This window comes from Polypterus senegalus, chromosome 8, assembly GCF_016835505.1.
Source record: "Polypterus senegalus isolate Bchr_013 chromosome 8, ASM1683550v1, whole genome shotgun sequence".
Lineage (NCBI taxonomy): Eukaryota > Metazoa > Chordata > Cladistia > Polypteriformes > Polypteridae > Polypterus > Polypterus senegalus.
Window position 1 is genome coordinate 42,866,086 of NC_053161.1, and position 20,319 is coordinate 42,886,404.

At 34.8% G+C, this 20,319-nt stretch overlaps 1 protein-coding gene across 6 annotated transcripts in view; it reads right to left on the reverse strand.

Annotated features, from left to right (window-relative positions):
* Positions 1–20,319, reverse strand: part of magi2a (membrane associated guanylate kinase, WW and PDZ domain containing 2a) — a 1,205,404-nt gene that overhangs the window by 156,873 nt on the left and 1,028,212 nt on the right. For 5 of the 6 annotated variants that reach the window (XM_039761046.1, XM_039761045.1, XM_039761050.1 and 2 more), the window contains exon 10: positions 5,593–6,231. The exons of the other annotated variant lie outside the window; for it this stretch is intronic. In XM_039761046.1, coding sequence (XP_039616980.1) covers positions 5,593–6,231 — 639 coding nt within the window. The remainder of the gene's footprint in view (positions 1–5,592; positions 6,232–20,319) is intronic. 6 annotated transcript variants of the gene reach the window in all.

Genomic DNA, 20,319 nt, shown 5'->3' on the forward strand with positions numbered 1-20,319 from the left:
AATAATCATGACTTTCCTCTCATGTTTTTATAAGCTTTAACCTAGAAATTATTTTAGTTGCCTAGACCGCCCTAGCCCAATAACAAAGAAGAATCGAACTGGGTCAGAAATAATGGACTGAGGGTATGCATATATCAAGGAAAACAAAATTTAACATGTAAAACCGTAATCTTTAAGATGAGTGATTTAAAAATAATGGGCTGAATACAAAGACAAGATATTCAAATTAAACAAAAAAAGTTCCTCTTTTGTGTGCTTTAGATAAAAATGAACTTTTCAACAAAGATGTTTGTCTTATGCTTAACATACTATTAATCCTGAAAGCTTTATAAATACAAATGAAAATGGAATTAGAAATAAGGAAATGTATAAGGAAATATTAATTATATGTTTTATGGGTTAATTAAGATTAAAAAGTAAAAGAAGTATTAAGCTACTCAGAATGTAATGTCCTTTTTATGAGTAAACAAAGTAAGGAAGTGGAATTTTATACATTTATACAAGTTGGAGTTCAAGTCTGGATTCTTACATTTTTCTGGTTTCAGAGTTTAAGAATGTGGCGAGTGGTCAAGCAATGTGAGGGACATGAGAGGACTCAACAGTATATATGCCACTACTATTCCAACGTGGGAGTACATCAGTTATTAATAAATGCTATGCAAACAAGCAACCTAATCACAAATAAAAAATAAAGATACTTTTTCAAATACTTATGCTACTAAATAAAATAATACTGAAAAGAAAACCATATGAAAAAAAATTAATGAGCATGTTTACTAGGTAAATTATCAGCTACTTTCACAAACATCTAATCAGTGTAAATTGTGAAACCTAAAAATATGATCAAAAAGCTGTTTTTACATCAGTTATTTCTTTTCATTTATATCATTTTGAAACTAGCTTTCTCTAGCTTTGATAACTTCACCATACTTGATCAAAGTATATAACCCCCAGCTAAAGCTGCTTGTACAGTCTTCAAATATCTTTATTTCAGAAGAAAAGGTGGGAAGAGTTTTTGCCGAATGCTAAAAAAAATCTGTTTAGGATGTTTGTTGAGCATTCATCACAAAGCAAGGTTGCTTTTGCTATTTTTATTTTCCAGTTCAATATATTATGCATTGTGCTGGACAAAGGAAAAAAATACTAAAGATCTTCACCCAAGTCATCCTTATATAAACTAATGTACAGTACATATTTGCATATTTTGCTATTCATAATTTCTGCATATTTGAAGAAAAAGGTTGGTCAGGTAAGAGTATTATTTCAGTAAATTTTGGGGTGACACTTAATAATAATTATACTATTATTAAGGAAAAAGTATACTGACCAAATTAATAAACTTTTCAAATAAGTACAGCTGGTACATCTGCAAGTCATGTGGGCGCCAATGTTTAAGTATAGTCTAATTGGGAAAACAAGGAAGTCCTGCTGCGGTTGTCAGCTATGGCACAGGCACAGGACCAGTGGACCAATTCTGAACTGAGGTGTTTAGCACAGTGAGTATGTGTGTGGTGATCAAACAATTCAAGAGGTGTCTTACAGGAGGATTGGTGAGGGTTATACAGCTATGCTGTCTTATGGCGGTGATGCAGGTGAGAGTATTATTTCAGTGACACTTAATAATAGTGCCTTTAAGGGCAAACTTTAGTTAGAGCTGTTAGTCACTTATAACATGACAGTAAGTGACTATTAAATTAACCAGAGGTTGCTTTTAGCTGAAAGCATCATTGGTGGTTTATAAGTCCTGTTAAGAGTAAATAGGGTAATTGCTGGGGGCTTATTACAGATCAGTAACTAACTATTATTTACTTGGGTAGCCCCAGTTCTGATGTGTTGCCAGTTAACGTATAGTTAGCAAACAATGCTAAACCTGACATGTTTGTCATTTAGACATATTTTTTTCCCCCACCAGCAATAAAAAGGGTTTACCCTAACCCATTTTCCTTTCTTCTTATATTTATTAATTATCAAATTTGCACACATTTATACAATCATTTAGAAAAGTAAATATACATTTTAATTCTATGGTTTTACTTATAACAATTAAATAGCTCTCGTAAGGAATTCTCATTAAATAACTTGATTAATCTGTTACGTTTTGTTAGGCCAAACATTTCAGAACTTGGTGAAAAATATAGTAAATAGCTGCATTTCAAGTTCAAAATTGTCATGTGTGCATTGTACAGTGAATTTCTTACATTCTTGTCTGACCAATATGCAGCACGTTGCCACTGTCTGGTACATTGGTTAGATCCTGATATATGCAAGTTGTTTTTTTTTTTTGTATCACTATACTGCTGCTGGATTATGTGAATTTCCCCTTGGGATTAATAAAGTATCTATCTATCTATCTATCTATCTATCTATCTATCTATCTATCTATCTATCTATCTATCTATCAAAGAGAAACAGAGAGAGAACTGAAGATATGCTGGTATTTTTCTCTAAGAACAATCCTCCAAGGCTTGTGCCAACTGAAAGATTTTGATGTAAATATGCAAGAATAAATTAAATTTGTTATTTTCTAATAGTCTATGTTGAAATAAGCAAATAAGCCAATCACAGTATATCAGGATATGCAAATCCAAAACAGCCAAGAATTACATTTACGATGCAGCTAAAACATATATTTAAACGACTTAATTTATGAAAAATGAAAAATTTTGTAAATGATTGCATTCTAAATACAAATAAAAAAGTGTATATTTAATACATTGCAGATGGAGAGGACATGCTTTCCTCATCATGTGTACCAAATTCAAAAACAAACTATTTTTAATGCATTTGTGTCTTGAGATAAGAAAAGTATTTACTGTATCAAGTGCTGCTCCAATATGAACAACCAGAGGAAGCGCCACGTATCCTTTAGCTATGCAGATATTAGTGTAAGTTTTGTAAAGGTTTTTGTTTGGTGGAGATTCAGTAGTTTGTGCTTTCAATGCAGAGACAGAATTGCTTTTACCTTGATTCTTAAGGAATTTTATATTACCTATCCCTGGTGTCTTGTCCTGTTTTAGCACCTCCAAAACACCAGTGAATTACCAGAACCAAAGGAGCATTTACTAAATCTAGCCATGAGGGGTGCAGTGGCTTGTGTCAAACCAGGAAATTTCACCAAAAGTAGGTATCATCATTTGTGCAGCTCATTCTGAGCATTAAAAGCAGAGTGCCACTCACTTAAAAATATTTACAAATGTTAGAAAGATTGGACCAAAATGGATTTAATTAAACGACTCATGCCTTTAAAAATTTATGAAAGAAACTGAAGAAGCAAAGGCTAGGCTGATGACAACAAAATGTAGGAGAAGCAGAAAGCAAACATATTTAGCTTAGTCCTGCAGGCTGCTAACTTGAACAAAGCAGTTTGTGGCTACAACTTCAAATAAGATTAAACACTTCAAACTTTATTAAATTGTAAGCTGAAGATGTACCATACTTCAAATAAAATCAATTGTATATATAGAAAACATTGGCTTAACTACCGTATATACTCATGGATAAGTTTTCCCGCAGATAAGTCGGGAATTGATTTTACAGTATAATTTCTGGTATTTTATAATGTTGCTCATATAAGTCGAAAGAGGAAAACTTAAGCTATTGGTACAAGGGATTTTTTTCTATGTGGGTGAGGCAATGCTCTGTATCAGCGCGTGCTCCTAACCTCTCTCTCTCTCGTGCCTATGTGACCACACGGTAATACCCAAACTATTCTGAAGCAATGTTTGCACTGATTTGTGTTTTATGTATCTCACGCCCTCATGCACCTTTACTGTAAGAACATCCCTTATTTACGATGGAGCGTTCGATCAGAACAAAATTTAAAGCTGGTTTAAAATTAAAACCAAACCATAATTAAATTAATTATGTTGAAGTAGCAAAAGAAATTGGTAACTGCAACAAAGTTCGATGTGTCTGAGAAAGTAATGTGAGATTGGAGGAGGCAAGGAAGTATAAAAAAAATATATGTGTCGCATTTTTGAATGCGCGTACAAGTTGGTGTCTGATTTTATGATTGATTTTTCAGGTTTCAAGAACCGACTTACTGTATACGTGAGTATATACGGTAATCTCATGAAATCCCTAGTTCTATATCATTTGACAAAATGAATAATAAATTGATTTTAATGAATTCAAATATTCAAGTAAATTTCATTTCATTTCAAGTAAATGTTTCATATTATTGTAAGCAAATGTTTATTCTGTCAATCAGTCTATAAGGCAAATTTTATAAAAAAAAAATAAATAATAATGACTATTTCCAGAAAGAAATATATTACTATAAATACATGAAAAAGTCAACATTGTGCAGGATTACAGTAAAATATAAAATCATAGCAGCAGTTTGAGCCACATCACATGCTAATGTACTGCAGCTTGTTCGTTAAGAACCAAAGCTTGGTAAATTATGATTTTGTCAAGTTCACTTCTTTACCTTTTAGACGTCCTGGATTGTTCTTGATATTGATATAAATCCCTTGCAAGTGATTTGGACAGAAAAAAAACATTTAAAAGCAATATGGAAAAAAAACAAAGTACAGAAGTCACACATACAGTATACTCACGAATAGTGCAACAAGAGAAAGGTGATCAAAGAAACCACCAAGCAAGCAAGTGCAACTGGTTTGAGTGGTACAGAGGTCAGTAATATAATAAAATAATCTTTAAATAATTAAGAAAACTGGATATCCAAAAAAAATGTTTAGGCAAAGGGGGATCAACTCCTCTTTCACTCCAGGAACACTTAACAGTAAAATGAGATGCATATTCATAAGAACCTTACTATTTGTTCCAATTTTATTGGGTATGTGTCCTTAAAACAGGCTAATGTCTGTGCACCTGTTTTTCCAAAAATAGTATACCAAACACGTAAAACTGATTCAAAGTGTCTTACTTGACAAGGCCAGTTTGGATTTTGACCATGTAATATACTGTACTCCAAATATGTTAAAGACAATTTTGTGAAAGTATGACTTCTTATTACACTGTCTTAAATTCCAGTTCTTTAGATTTTTAGGCCAACATCCAGATGGATACTAATAAAGGGTGTTAATTTCCTTGTAGTCAAGCACATTTTATTGATACAGTACTGTATCATTAACCTACATTTTTGCCAGAATAGGATGACCACAGCCAATTTAGTTTTGTTGTTTGTGACATATACTTGAAAATATACAGACAGACACACAACCACACAAACCCAGACACACATATAAAGTGCATGTCAGGAGTAGGAAGGACAGGTAAGCAATTCTGGGCACATTTGACACCACAACACTTAAGAGGATGCACATTTTCATTTCTTCCTGTAATCAGTTTTTTTTGCTGCATTGTTAAATATGAGAAAGATTATGTCCACTGAAAAGACTGCTATTATTGCTTATTTAAGCCCATGTATATATATCTACAGCTAGGTTTAGAACACATTCTATTCAGATTTATTGTGTAAATGATATTGAGGTTTTATGCAATATTAATAAAGATAATTCTGACTTCCAAGTCACTACTGGACATACAGCATTAAAAAGAAAGTAAGAGAGAACCAAATAAAAATGAATGCATAATAGCTAATGTAAGAGAATCTGTCTAACTTACCGCCACCCCTCTGGATGACCAATGATGTCTCTGTCCCCACTGAATATTCTTTGAGTAGATCCACAACCTGGTTGTGGCTGAAGCTTTGCACATTCTGATGGTTAATCTCCACAATGAGGTCCCCTTCACATAAACCAGGACAACCCTGAACGTCAAAAATTTGCTTTACCCTCTGTCCTGTGGGACTGTCTGCTATGGTGAAGCCAAAGCCCTCTGATCCTTTCACAATGGTTATGGTCATAAGTTCAGACTGGGTGGCCCCAGAGGAGGCCATTGATACATTGTCATCATGGACAGGAGGGGGTAACTGGCCATCAAGATGACTCTCTGCAGGGTGAGTGAGTAAGGGCTGCTGTGCCAGCTGTTCTGCATGATCCTGCACAAATCGAGGTGTCCGTGAAATGTAATCCATATAATGGTCATAGCTACTTCTTCCATTCACCATTAGTTGTCTGTCCATTAATCCCATTGGAGACATCAAACTACTAGCTGGGTCTTCAGGGTCATAGGGCAAAGGATATCCACGACATAGCACCAAGTTTACACTCTGACCAATTGGAACTGACTGAAAGAGCTTGACAACATCTGCATGTGTATGACCAAGGACACAGACATCATTGATATAGACAATGACATCACCTGCGGGAAGAACAAGGGAAATATTAAGTGACTAACTGAACATGCAAGATGTCTGAAAACAAAGAAACAGAAAAAAAATTGAATAATATAGATGTCTATTGATTGTAACACAGCTGGCGTAGAACTACAGGATAGATTAAAACAATAAATATCACGACTAATGGATTAAAGATAATTGTCACATGCTATGTGTTTTTTTCCCCTTGGTACTCTCATAGTTAACTAAGGGTTAACTAACAGAGAAATTGCCAATTTGTATTTATTTACATTATTTTATTTATTTAATTTTAACAAGTTACCAGTTGGTCAAACTCATCCAGATTGAACACATGGCACAAACATATTCAGTAACTTTCATGGAATCATGAAAAATAATTTTGCCTTCATATGCACAGATGTTAAGCCAGCTGTTCAGATAACCAAGGTATGATCTATTTTCTTATCGGAGTAAAAGAGAAGACAGTATTATAATACTGATATTATCAAAAAAAAAAAACTTCTCTTTTAAGGTAGAGGCTTCTAAAACTTTATATATTTAATATAATAAGGGGTACTGGTCCCATCTAACTCATTTAGTTTTAACATAAAGCAAGAACGTACATTTTATATTTTTACTTAAATCACTCCAAATTATCTATATTCCAGTCAAAAGATACATGTTTCCTTCCCAAGATTACACTATTTTAAATTGGCAGACTCCACCTGAGAATTTTGTATTTGTTTTATTTGCATTTGTAGCATCATTGGAAGCGGAAGCATTTCCTGGTAGCATTAGATGTAAGGAGGAAACCCAGACTGATGTTTTCATACAGGGCCAATATAGTTACCAATTAATCTAACCCACACACATTAGACCATCAGAACAGTCTAGATGAGAACAGGCCACTCAGCCCAAAAGAGCTCACCTGTCCTATCCACTTAATTCTGCACAAAATAATATCAAGTCTAGTTTTGAAGGTCCCTAAAGTCTTACTGCCTACCACACAACTTGGTAGCTTATTCCAAGTGTCTATGGTTCTCTGTGTACAGAAAAACTTCCTTATGTTTCTGTAATTTACCCTCAACAAGTTTCCATCTGTGCCCCCGTGTTCTTGATGAACTCATTTTAAAATAACAGTCTCGATTCACTGTACTGATTTCCTTCATAATTTTAAACACTTCAGTCATGTCATCTCTTAATCGTCTTTTGTTTAAACTGAAAAAGCTCGTCTCTTTTAATCTTTGTTTATAATTCATCCCCTGTAGCCCTGGAATGAGCCTAGTCTCTCTTCTCTGGGCCTTTTCATGCACTGCTATGTCTTTTTTGTTGTCTGGAGACCAAAACTACACACAGTACTCCAGATGATGCCTCACCTGTTTGGTATAAAACTTGAGCATAACCTCCTTGGACTTGTACTCTGCACATTGTGCTCTATAACCTAACATTCTGCTAGCCTTCTTAAAGGCTTCTGAACATTGTCTGGAAGTTGATAGTGATGAGTCCACTATGACTCGCAGATCCTTTTCATAAGGTGTACTTTCAATTTTCAGACCCCCTATTGTCTATTCAACCATAACATTTCTACTTCCTATGTGTAATTTTTTTGAGTTAAATTTCATCTGCCACATCTTTGAAACGTGAAAGATGAACCAGAGTAAACAGGAGAAAAATTCAAATAGACCAAAGGAGAATGTATAAACTCAACCAGACAGGTATTAGACCAATGACTTGATCCCAGTCTTATAGATTTGAGCAGCTGCACAAACCACAATTCATGAAGGTAGACATTTTTAATGTTTTCTTGTTATCATGGTGCTGGTGTGTAATGATTTGTTGCATGTTAGTCAGACATACAAGTTAGAATTTAACTGTACTCCCTACACACATTATTAATACTACTAGATATTTCAAACTTTGTTATATCAATCACAGTATAACTGGTTGCCACTGGTTTCATGGTCAGAATACTTGATAGATGGGATTGTGTGGAATACAAAGACAAACAAATGCAGAAAAGACATGCAAACTTTGCATAGACACTGACTAGTCCACGATTTAAGGTCAGTTTCTTTGAGCATGGAGACAGCTGGAAATATTTTTTTTATAATTAAAGTATAAGTTTAGTACTTTTCAAGTTGAAGGAATTTGTTCACACATATGGTACTTATGCATTTGCCACACAAAATTGTGCTCTAAAGTTAGGCATTTTTGATACATTTTAAAAAATACCCTTTCCTGCACTGGCACTTCACAATGGAGGCAATGGGGTAAGCACCACTAGAAAATAAAAGCTTAAAAATGTAACCAAACTAGGGGGCTTTGCCCCTGCTCTCTTCGCTCACCAACATCTTGGCCTGCACTATGCGCCAGCCACTTCACGTCTCTGCCGCTCGCATATGTGGATTTCACTTTCACCAAACAACAAATCTTTTAATTCTTGCGGATACGCCTCTTCATTGGGAACAAACACTACTTTTTCCTGATGGCAACAAGAATCAGACGATCTACAAGTCTCTGACTTAAAGTTTAAATCTGAACAATATATTTAATCTCTTTCCTCTGTTCTGTTATTTCACCGAGTAATAAGTAACGTTTGTTTGCGCTAATGCGATCTTTACTATCATTTTTTTGAGACTTTCTAATTTTAGTACTTAAATTATCTCTAACCTGCTCTGCATGTGTTTTACGCCAACATTTTTGAACCTCTTTACAACCTTCTACTTTGTCATCTACTCTTTGTTTTTTATTTCTGGTCCCGGGCATGGTTTAATCTCTTGGCACAAAGTCTCGTCTTGCGGGACTTGAAAGTATCTCTCTGAAAAAGTCCCATCTCATCCCAGGATTTTTTTTATATAATAGAGAGATATGTCCTCTTTGACTTTCAATAAAGAAAAAAAAACACATGCCTTTCATGTTTGTGGACCATGTTGTGACAACAAGAGGGATCTGGAAATAACCCTTGCATAATATTCCTGGTGCTATTTTTCTTGAAGTAAACATACATTTTCTATTTAAAAACAACAATTAAAAAATTAAAAAAAACAATTATGTCACACAAACAGCTTTCTGTGATTATGTCTTTCAAGAGGAAACCACACCACAGGTTTGGAGGGGTGAAAGGTTAAGCGGAAAAAGACAAACACTAAGGTAGTGTGCACAGTTGATCTTTCTTTAAAATGGCTGAATCTCACAATATTGCCATTTCTTCCTATAAATGACATATATAAGTTTTTTTACAATGTGGGTGTACTCACAAGATGTGAATCAATACTCGACTACCATCTTAATTTGAAAACTGGACATATTCAGTAAGTTTTGAAGTTTTTACTTTGAATAGGTGCTTTGTGCTTCATTATACAACACATGGATGGGCAAGATATATATATAAAACACTTAACTTTAGACCTTATGTGGAAAATATATATATACTATTTTTGTGATGAAATAACTTGAAAAATACCAAACATATTCTTTAAAAAAGAAATGTCGACAGGTTAAATAGAAAAGTAAATATTGATTGTTTCTAGGCTACCGATGATGATTAAAAATAGTACACTGCAGTTCAATTTCCTTTACCTTTTCATGTTTTTTGGAGTTCCTAACATTAGGTACAGAATAAGATTTAATGATCTTACTGCATTGGTATATAGTATTTATTGTATTATGAATGCTATCTGTGTATTGGTGTTTTTTGGGTTTTTTTTTTTGCAAAATGCCTTCTGAGATTAACTAATTTCAAAAGCAAGCTAAAAAAGCAAGAAGGGGAAGGTACAGCAACAGACTTGACCTTTGATGGGAAGTGTGAATAAACTTCTAGCACCAAATTTAAGTGTGCCTGAGTCAATCCCATTCTTGTCTATCACTAGACCCTCACTCTTTATCTTGTAGGTGGTAATCTCACACGGTGAGTTCATGCATTCTTTCCATACTGAGATTGACCAGGCTACATGGGTCACCTGGCTGCCAAAGCACTCACTGAAAAATAGCAATACTAGGCCTGATCTTAGAGTGAATTGCAGCATCCCTATTTCACAAAAGGTTCTCTTTTATTTAATTAAAAACTTCTGTGAAAATTGTTTATAGGTTGCTCTTATTCCCATCTCGTTAACCAATCTGTCATGGAAACCCTAGCTAGAGAACTTGAACTACACCTTGAAGTCTTGTTGAAAAGGAAGTGTAGGAGTGGTAGTCAGATTGACCAATGAATTGGTGCATTAGGAAAAAAATTACAGACATTGTCCGAGATTGTAGCAGAGAGGTAGGAGCTATGTCTTTGGACAAAACTTTTCAGTTACCATTAAGTCTACATCCTCATCTTCACGTATGGTCAAAAAAGAAATGAGATAGCAAGCCCATAAGAGCAAAATGGTGGGCTCAGTCTCCAAGACAGAATGAGGATTTGGACCATATGTAATAGAATGAGGAGTTGGGCCATATGGGATGCTTCTCCAAACTGAGAGGAGCCAGTTAAAGTTGTTTGGACATCTAGTTTGTATTTAAACAAGCAGAAGTGGATGTGAAACATTTAGCTAAACCATATAAACTACCTGACTCTAGAGTTAAAAAAGACAACTAATGGTGCACAAAAGCAGCCATGTGCTGTGGAAGTAATAAGTACTTTTGAGATGAGGTGTCCCACATGCATATCTGGCAGGCAGGAAAGGGTTAATTCATTCTATTAATATTTTGCTTTGTTTTACTTTCATGATATTCCCCTCTCTGCATGTTTGGATCTGAGCTTGCCCAAAGGTTGTGAAATGACACCATAACTTAGTTTTGTAACAGTGATAGTTTATTTGTCCTTTATTTATACCCTAAGCGATATTAAGTTGTGACACGTACCTTTAACTCAAGGAATGATTATGGCTCAGCAAGCCTCCAAGTTGCCTTGAAAGACAAAGTGCATGCCACACAATATCATAAAATGAGGCAAATCTACAGCTCAACTGGGCAGTGGGATTAGGGATTGATTTTCATCTTGAAACCAGTTTAAAACCAAATGATTGTTTCTTTACTAGTTCAGAGTAAAATCAATTGGACTTGTTTGTGAATCGATGAAGGTCATTTAAAATTTAAAGACTCTGCCAACGTGTATAAAGATAATAATCAGGCACTCGGCTTCCCATTTAGGTTCTGTCAGCTGAAGACAAAACAATGCTTTACTTGTATTCATGAAACATCTGTCTGCATTTACACATAATAGAGAGGGAATCTGTATGAATGTGGCATTTATGCAATCGGTTAGCATTAAACAGGCAACCTGTAGAGATAGGCAAAGTAGAAAAACAACAACAAAAAAATCTATAGTAAAACTAGTATAAAATTATTCTTTTTTAATGAATTAGACATTTATCCATGAATGTTAGAGATTTAAGAGTAAGAGCTAAAACCAAAGAAAAAAATCATAATTTGCATTCTTTTTGAAGTTCACTGTGCTTAAAAATATAAAGGATATATTGCATAATGCAATTTAAATGGTCAGTTTAAACCTCTATAGAATTCTCTCTCTAGAATGAAACACTGCATTTTGTCACAGAAACCAACCATATAAATCTACCTGAGCAAATGGCTGTTTTCAACTATTTCAACCAATTAAGTGGTTTATTAGTTTAAGAAAACACAAATACTGTTTTGGATATTGGCTATAATCAGTGAAACTCTTGCTTTGCTATACAAGCAAGTTTGAAATGATTATTTCAATACACTTGCATACCCCTAAGCCATCCTGTTCTGTTCACATTCCTTTAGAAAAATAAATGCAGATGTACATGTAGAAATTATTGATCTCAGAGCCGTCAGTGTTTTCTAAACTACATCTCATGAGTGTGAATTAATTCCCTCTGACAGAGACACACCAAGGAAGAACAACAAAATGTGTCATGGCTATAAGCAGGTCTTCTGAAGCTAGTGGCCAGATCGAGTGTGGTGTAAGGGGTTGCAGTGAAAGGAGTATTTTACTTCCATGCTTTGTCAAGCCTGATTATTATTTAAATATTCATGCCTTCGAAATTGCTTAGGAAAAGTGCTGCTCTATTTCTGTATAGGTCTTGCAAGCAGACATTGAGATGTTTGTGACTGGTCTTAACTTCAGATATCACACTCATTTAATTCCTCCAGTCTCATTTCCATTAGTCTTTTTAAAATATTGCTAAAAAATGTGCATGTATGTGTACCTTGTAACTTTTGTTTAATTTTTTTTAACCTGGGAAAGCATGAATTGTGTCAGTTACTTTAAAAGTGACAAGAATTCATTTTGTAATTCTACATTTACTGAACCCACTGAATCTAGGACCGGACCATAATGGACCAGAGCCTATCCGGCAGGACTGAGCACAAAATTGGCATAAACCTTGGATAGGATTATAGTTCAACCCAGGGCAGACAATACAGGGTGGTCCAGATCTAATTATGCAGATCTAGGTCGTTTGGATAACTTTGATTTATGCGGGGACAATTCCAGTTCGGCGTGAAGACGATTCTTCATGCCGTCAGTTTGCACACTTCTCGATGGTCCAGGATTTTTTGGGTGATTTTCTATGTAATACACTTAATAAGTTATAGCATAATGAAAATTGCATAATTAGATCTGGACCACCCTATATTATTTGTAAACTTAAAGAAGCTTGTTTTGCATTTTAAATAAAATTTAATAGGTCTGACAGGAAGACAGGAGCTAGTCACCTGCCACTCTGCACTAGATTAAGTGGATGTAAGAGTTTTAGGAAATGCTATCTTATACTGTATGCTTTTTGGCCATTTGATGAAGTAATAAGTGTCCCAATAAAAGAGTAGTTATAGTCAACAGACTATTCATCCATTCATTCTAAAACCCAGTTAAGTGTAGGCAGGAATTAGAACCTGCCTTAAGAACATCAGGCACAAAAAAGAAACTAAACCTGGCCGGGATGCCAGGCCACAATCAAACACATATCTCCATGCACTCACAATGGATCCGTTTAATTGTCCATTACCCATGCCTGCATTTCTTTGAGAGATGGGAGGAAAATCCACACAGATGAGGGGAGAACAAGCGAATTTCAATCAGACAAAAACTGGGCTGGGATTCAAACCCATTTTCCTTGAGCCATATGCCAGCTATGCATACCACTGTGCCACTGAGACTATGTGAGAATTAGAGAATAATATATATTATTATAAGTCAGACAAATAGCCTTGATTTGTATAATGCACTGTTTGCTGTACTGAGTAATTCATTTTCTCTAATAAGATATTAAGGTGCAGGGTTGCTGATATGCTACTAAGGGGAACACTAGAACAATCAGCAGTAATACTGAACACAGAGTGGACTGTCCAGATATTTCAGCTGAAAACACCTGAGACACATGCAAATATTTCCAATGTGTGTTCTGAGAGATCAAGTGGAGAAAAAAAATCCTCCTTCAATGACACACACAGTATAAAAGATGCACTTATGAAATAATAATGCAGTTCTCAGGAAAAAAATACAGTCTAGCTGTTCATTAATTTTCAGAACTGCTTTCATCTATTATAGTGTGGTACCATTAACCACAAGACAGGAGCCAACCATGAATTGGATGTAGGTTCATTGCAGAAGTCTAAAAGGTTTTACTCTTTTTAATTGTTGAAGAGTAATTAAATTTCTTTTACATTAGATATGAAAAAAGTGTTTCTGCTCTAAAAGTATGAATGAAATGCAAGCCAAATGCCAGAAAGACAATACATGCGTGCTGTAAGGGTAAAGACCGGCTTTTGCTCAGGGGTTGTGCATATTAGTAGCAAATTATATTTGTGACACATGATTAATGGTGTTATAGTGAATCAACACATTCTCAGGACTGTATCAAAACCTTCAATTAAAGAAGATCTAGATAAAAAATATGAAAGGATTGGAGACATCACTGCAGAAATGCATGCTTGTCTAGAGCCATATGTTCCAGCTATAGTCTATTCTAATCTCTTGAATTGCCTTTAAACTTTGAAAAAAAGATGAACGCTTGTTCGCAGATATGCTTCATTCAATCCATCAGTCATCTGATTCATTGTATACAGCACCATTCACTGAGAAAGTACTTCTAAAACCTGGAATATGCAATTTACAGAGGACCACATTTTGATGAACAAATTCCACCCAGAGTATTGTACTGTTTCCTTTATTCGCACTTTTTGTCATGTACACGACTGACCATGACAGACACAAACCAGGGGAGAGTTACTGTGAACATACTGTAATACAGTACAGGCCAAAAGTTTGGACACACCTCCTCATTCAATGTGTTTTCTTTATTTTCATGACCATTTACATTGGTAGATTCTCCCTGAAGGCATCAAAACTATGAATGAACACATGTGGAGTTATGTACTTAACAAAAAAAGGTGAAATAACTGAAAACATGTTTTATATTCTAGTTTCCATTTCAGGTGACTACCTGTTGAAGCTCATCAAGAGAATGCCAAGAGTGTGCAAAGCAGTAATCAGAGCAAAGGGTGGCTATTTTGAAGAAACTAGAATATAAAACATGTTTTCAGTTATTTCACCTTTTTTTGTTAAGTACATAACTCCACATGTGTTCATTCATAGTTTTGATGCCTTCAGTGAGAATCTACCAATGTAAATGGTCATGAAAATAAGGAAAACACATTGAATGAGGAGGTGTGTCCAAACTTTTGGTCTGTACTGTATATCTATTATTGTTGGGTCAATACTACACTTTTAATTAAGGTACCAATACTAGCTTTTGTACCTTAGCACTGACAACACATCTATCAATCATGAGACACCCTTTATCACTCTAGTTTACTCCCCAGTCTGTCGTATTTAGACTCTGTTTGCTTCTTCAGAAATTACCAGCTGTGTTAATCTGTATGAGTGCAAGATAGTTCTTCTTCACAATTCTCAGTGCATGAAAGAGTATTGATTACCTTATTTATTTATTTTTATTTAATTTTGGACACATTATAACATACTCCTGAACGGATTAGTGGCCCTGCCTGGACTGGTCCTAGTGTTGCACCTGATCTTGTCATAATGGGCTACAGTCTCCCCAGCCTTGAATTAGAATGTATTGGGTATATTGGAGAATGTTATGTTATGATGTTTTAGCTAAATATCTTGTTAAGATTTGTTTTTTTTTTTGAAGCAGCTGTCAAATATTTGCGAATATGGGACAGCTGAAGGGTGCTTTAGTCACTGTAATTCCACCACCATACCAGGGGCCGGTACTGCATCTTACCATCTTTCTTCTTCAACAGAATGGATGACTGATGGCTAGAACACCTCTGACGTCACTTCCAGTGTCAGTGCACCAGGACTAACCAATTCCTATAGGGAGAACTGAAAGCTAGAAGCTCCGCCATCTTTGGCATTTCTGTTTGAAATTGCGTCTGCCGTGATGACTCCACAATAATTGCTTGCTTTTATGGGTTTTGCTACATCCAGTTATATGGGGTGGCCATCTTAGCACCAACTCTTTATCATTGTCCTCTCTTTCTTTTACACAGCTAATTAACAATGAAGTGCAAGTAACAAGGTAGCCAACAGATAAACAGCTCTCCTGCAGTATGTTTAAGAGTTTATTTCATAAGCTATTCAGAATATGTGACAAAAAAGTGCTTCACTGTGCAAATGAGAAAACCAAAAAGCCTGTAAGCCGTATTTAGTTGACCAGAGGAAGATTTGACTGTAGCATAATGAAGCTAGGAGGAAGTTGTGGCTATTCAATATGTCACTGCACTGCCATGATAAGTTATTAAATCCATGAAAACAGAAGTGCACAATGGTTTTAAAAGCAATTAGGAACTTTTATATCCAGGTCAGTAGACAGTACAAATCGGCTTAAAAAAGATGTTTGGTATTTTTGAAGTCAAAGTTATTTCTTCACAATCATGGTATATACTAATTTGACAAATGAAATTGTTTTCTTTTTTTTTTTTTCTATTTAAGTTTTTATTGAAAAGAGATACAATCCAATACATCTGTTTATGACTTTTGTCACAATTACAACAGATATAGCTTATATATTATCAAAAAAGCTCTTCATGGCATAAAACAGATCATGAAATTGTTTTCTGAAGTATTTTTGATAAATGAATTAAAAATCTAGCTTGCTTACATTTTAAAATGGAAATCAAAGGGCAGAGGTTCAAACATTAAAAGAAAAGCTTTATAACTTACCAAATTGGTCAACTTTTCAAGCCATGAATTTTATATTTAGCATTAATCTACATGTTGACATTGCACATATATAGTAAAACAGCATGTCCATGCCATTTAAGAAGAAAATAGAAAAAACCTAAACAATTTGCGAAATTAAGCCATTATAAAAGGAGACCAGTTGTGTACTTCCCCTCACTGCTTGTCTCCTTCCACAGCAATCCATCAGTCATGAGGCATGGTTTTCTCAAGTATATCTGTTTTGCCTCAAAACTCCTTTTCAGTCACTGTTATAACTGATGTATTTAAATGATACAAACAGGGGATGAACTGCTGTCTCTGTTCTATAGGCAACTAGACAATCACCAAACAAAACGGTAAAATAATTTACATTCTCTCACTACATGTGATGGAGAATATCATAGACAAATCTAAAAAAACCTGTTGGCCCTGCAGTTATTTCAGTCATGGATTGCAGAAATAATATGGGCTTGAGTAAATTTCTAATGAGAACAAACAATGAAAGCTGCTAATTATTAATTACTCACTGAAAAATGTTGACATCTGTGTTATTTTATTACCATATCCTCAGGAAAAGTGACTCAATGTTTCATCATGGCGTAATTCTATCACATAATCTCCCCATTGGATTTAACCAGTATATTTTTATAGCAGCATGCACGTAACACACAACAGAAATTAAGAAATGCTGAGTGTTGATTGGCATAATGAACTTAATATCAAGAAACAGCTGACCTTGGATTTTAAAAAAATTAAGGTTTTCATAAAAAAATGTAGTGTAATCAGTTCGGTGTTATTGTTATGTGTATAAAGTACAATGAAGCTTATATGTATGCTTCATTAACGTACCGCACAGCACACTGCCACTTGGCATGAATCTTGTTCCACTGGCTATATAACATACAACAACAATGCAGAATGTAACATGCAAAAGGTGCCACAGTGACCATACCTTACCAGGCATATCGTTCATGATTTCATAAAGATATATTTAAAATCACTGGGAGAGGTATTACAATGCTTTTCACACAAATATGAGTAACTGGTACAAAGCCAACACCAGTTTCCACATGGAACAAATAGCATAGAGTGGAAGGAGCAGGGTTCTGGCTTAAAGTAAAATGCTGGAAAGCAGCATGCTCAGAGACACAGCAGACATGACAATATTAGAAAATGTGATAATAATCAGCTTCTCTGTGTTTGATGTTGATAAGTATCTGAGATTGCACTGAGACACTTGCCATACTTTTGTGCAGAGCATACTTTGTTACAAGCTATGGCAGAAAGCAAGTGTTGATGAAAGAACTAGACAGACTAAAGGAGGAAAATATTCAGCTTAAAGATACAAAAAGGCATAGAACAACTGTGGATTGGGAGTTTGCTTGTGGAAAATGTTATAACTCCATGCACAATAGGCAAACAGGAAACATAATTCCTTGAGAACCTCCAGCACCAAGAATATGTGATAAAATGTATTTGTTCCAGTTTAGTTTTGTTGTCAGAAGCATGCATCACTAATGCAGAAGGCATATTTGAAATTTTTGCTGGACATTTTTGGCAAGTTCTAAAACTTTTCTTTTCACATTTGGAATCATTTCAGTTCTGTTCCACTCAATGCAGACAGGCTAGGTATTTATTAAATTTTACAAGAAAAATGCTTCACATTAGAATCAAATTAACATACACCAAGATTAATTTCTTTAACAAAATATTTCAACTTAAAAATAATAAACAATTCATTTAGGATTGTTGTAAAAAGCAGGAATGAGCCTTCACAAACTGCCTCAAGTTTTTAATAAGAAAACAACATTTCACTAGATTGTAACTTAGGTGTTGTGCCTAATATGTATACTACTTGAAAATGCTGAAGGAACAAAGCAACTCAAAACAGATCTCATTTACCGCAGATTCATCTATTTCCCTTTTTGCTTTAAAAATCAAAACCCTAATGAGAAATGAATGGAATGTTTCCAAAACAGAATGAGTGGATTTATTAAATACAAAATAAGCAACCCAATTAAAACTTCTTCAAAGAGCAGGTGGTTTCATGGGACGTCTTGTGTGACTAACACTTAAAATTACTATTCCACATAACTAACTACCATAACAAACTACTGCCTGATAGATAGATAGATAGATAGATAGATAGATAGATAGATAGATAGATAGATAGATAGATAGATAGACAGGAGTGAAAGGCACTATATAATTGCTAGATAGATAGATAGATAGATAGATAGATAGATAGAATGTGCATTATTAAAACACAGTCATCCAATGATATGATGCCAAACTGCCCATGATGTTTCACTACCCTTGACCAAGTCACTGTATACTTTGTGTAGTTGCGGTTTTGGGAAGTATGGATTTCTGATGTTCCTGAATTCACCTCTGCATTAGTAATATTAATTATGAACATATGGTTAATCAATTTTTCTACTGTTTGATATGTCTACTGTGTTCTTCTATCATATAGGTTCTTCCTTACACTTCAGTTCCCTCCAGCTGTGGCAGCTGTGCTATTGCACCCCTGTGATACAGCATTTGAAATATCTGAAACAAAGTATTTCTGTATACTACCAGTAAAAAGTTTTAAAACACACCCACTTTTCCAGTTTTTATTGAAATTTAAGTACTTCAAGTCAAGTGATTAACCTTAAATGGTATATGGTAAGCGATAAATTGCCAGATATTAAAAAAAAAATGTAATTTTCAGAGTTATACAAAAAACGCCTTTAGGCTAACAAATTATAGCTATTCCACAGCAATGGAAGTCAATTATGCCATGAAAGTTAATGCAAACAACTCCTGCAGGTATTTTAACTTTTATAAATTACTTACAAAACCTCTGCATATATAAAACTCCAAAGCATTATTTGGATAACATTACTATCTGTATTACTATCATAATGGCAATATAACAAAGAAAGACAACCGGGCGATTAGTTTCCTACACCATCAAAAGGAACTGGAGGAATTTCAACAGACCCATAAAGCCACAACAGAATCAGAAGACGCGTTTCTGGAAGTCAACAGAACAGCATTGATGATAGGCACCTCACAGGACAACAGTGTCAAGCAAAGCTTAACAACTGTGCAGTGTCCTTATCTACAATTGTTTATTGGTTCTGTGTTTTAATTTCAGAGTACATTGACACTGGTGGTGGTCCCTGACCCAGACAAGCCTCACTTTCTTATTTTGCTATTTTAGCAATGGCTTTTTTACTGCCACTTGACCTGTCAAACCAGCAGCTCAAAATCTTTCCTTCACAGTTGTATGTCACACTTTCTTACTTCAACCACTGTCCTATGAGGGACCTAATTCATTTTGTATTACATATTTGGCAGCCCATCTGAGCCTTTGGTAGTATTGTATTTAGATCCTGGAGGAAGAAAAAATCAGGCCTGAGTTTCCTTATGTATTTAGGAGTTTCCTCCTAAAATTACATTCTTCCTTTCACACAGTTCAAACACATTTACAGGAAAGACAATATAGTGGCAAACCATAAAAAAGTTTATTAAGATAAATCAATTAATTATTGCATTAATCATAATTCTGTAACACGTATGAGCCACAGTGTGATGAGGCTATCCAAAAGCAACAAGTGGTACAACACCATTCAGCTGAAAAGAAATGTAGTTTAACAATCCAAACAAAACAACATTTATGTATAAAGCACCTTTTCAGACCTGAAAATAGCTCAAATGGCTTTATAATATTAGTAGCTAAGCACAGTTACAAAAAGAAAATAAAAAACTGAAAAACAGTTATTTGTAGCATTAGAGAATCTTAATGTCCAGCTTAATTACAAACTAAATTCAAATGGCCAGGGAACACAAGAAAATGAAAACTCCAGTTGGTGGGATGTTGGAGAAAATAAACCTGTGAGGTTCTAAGGCAAAAGATAAGAGTAATAAAGAAACAGGATTGGAGTTTAACTTCTACATATTAATG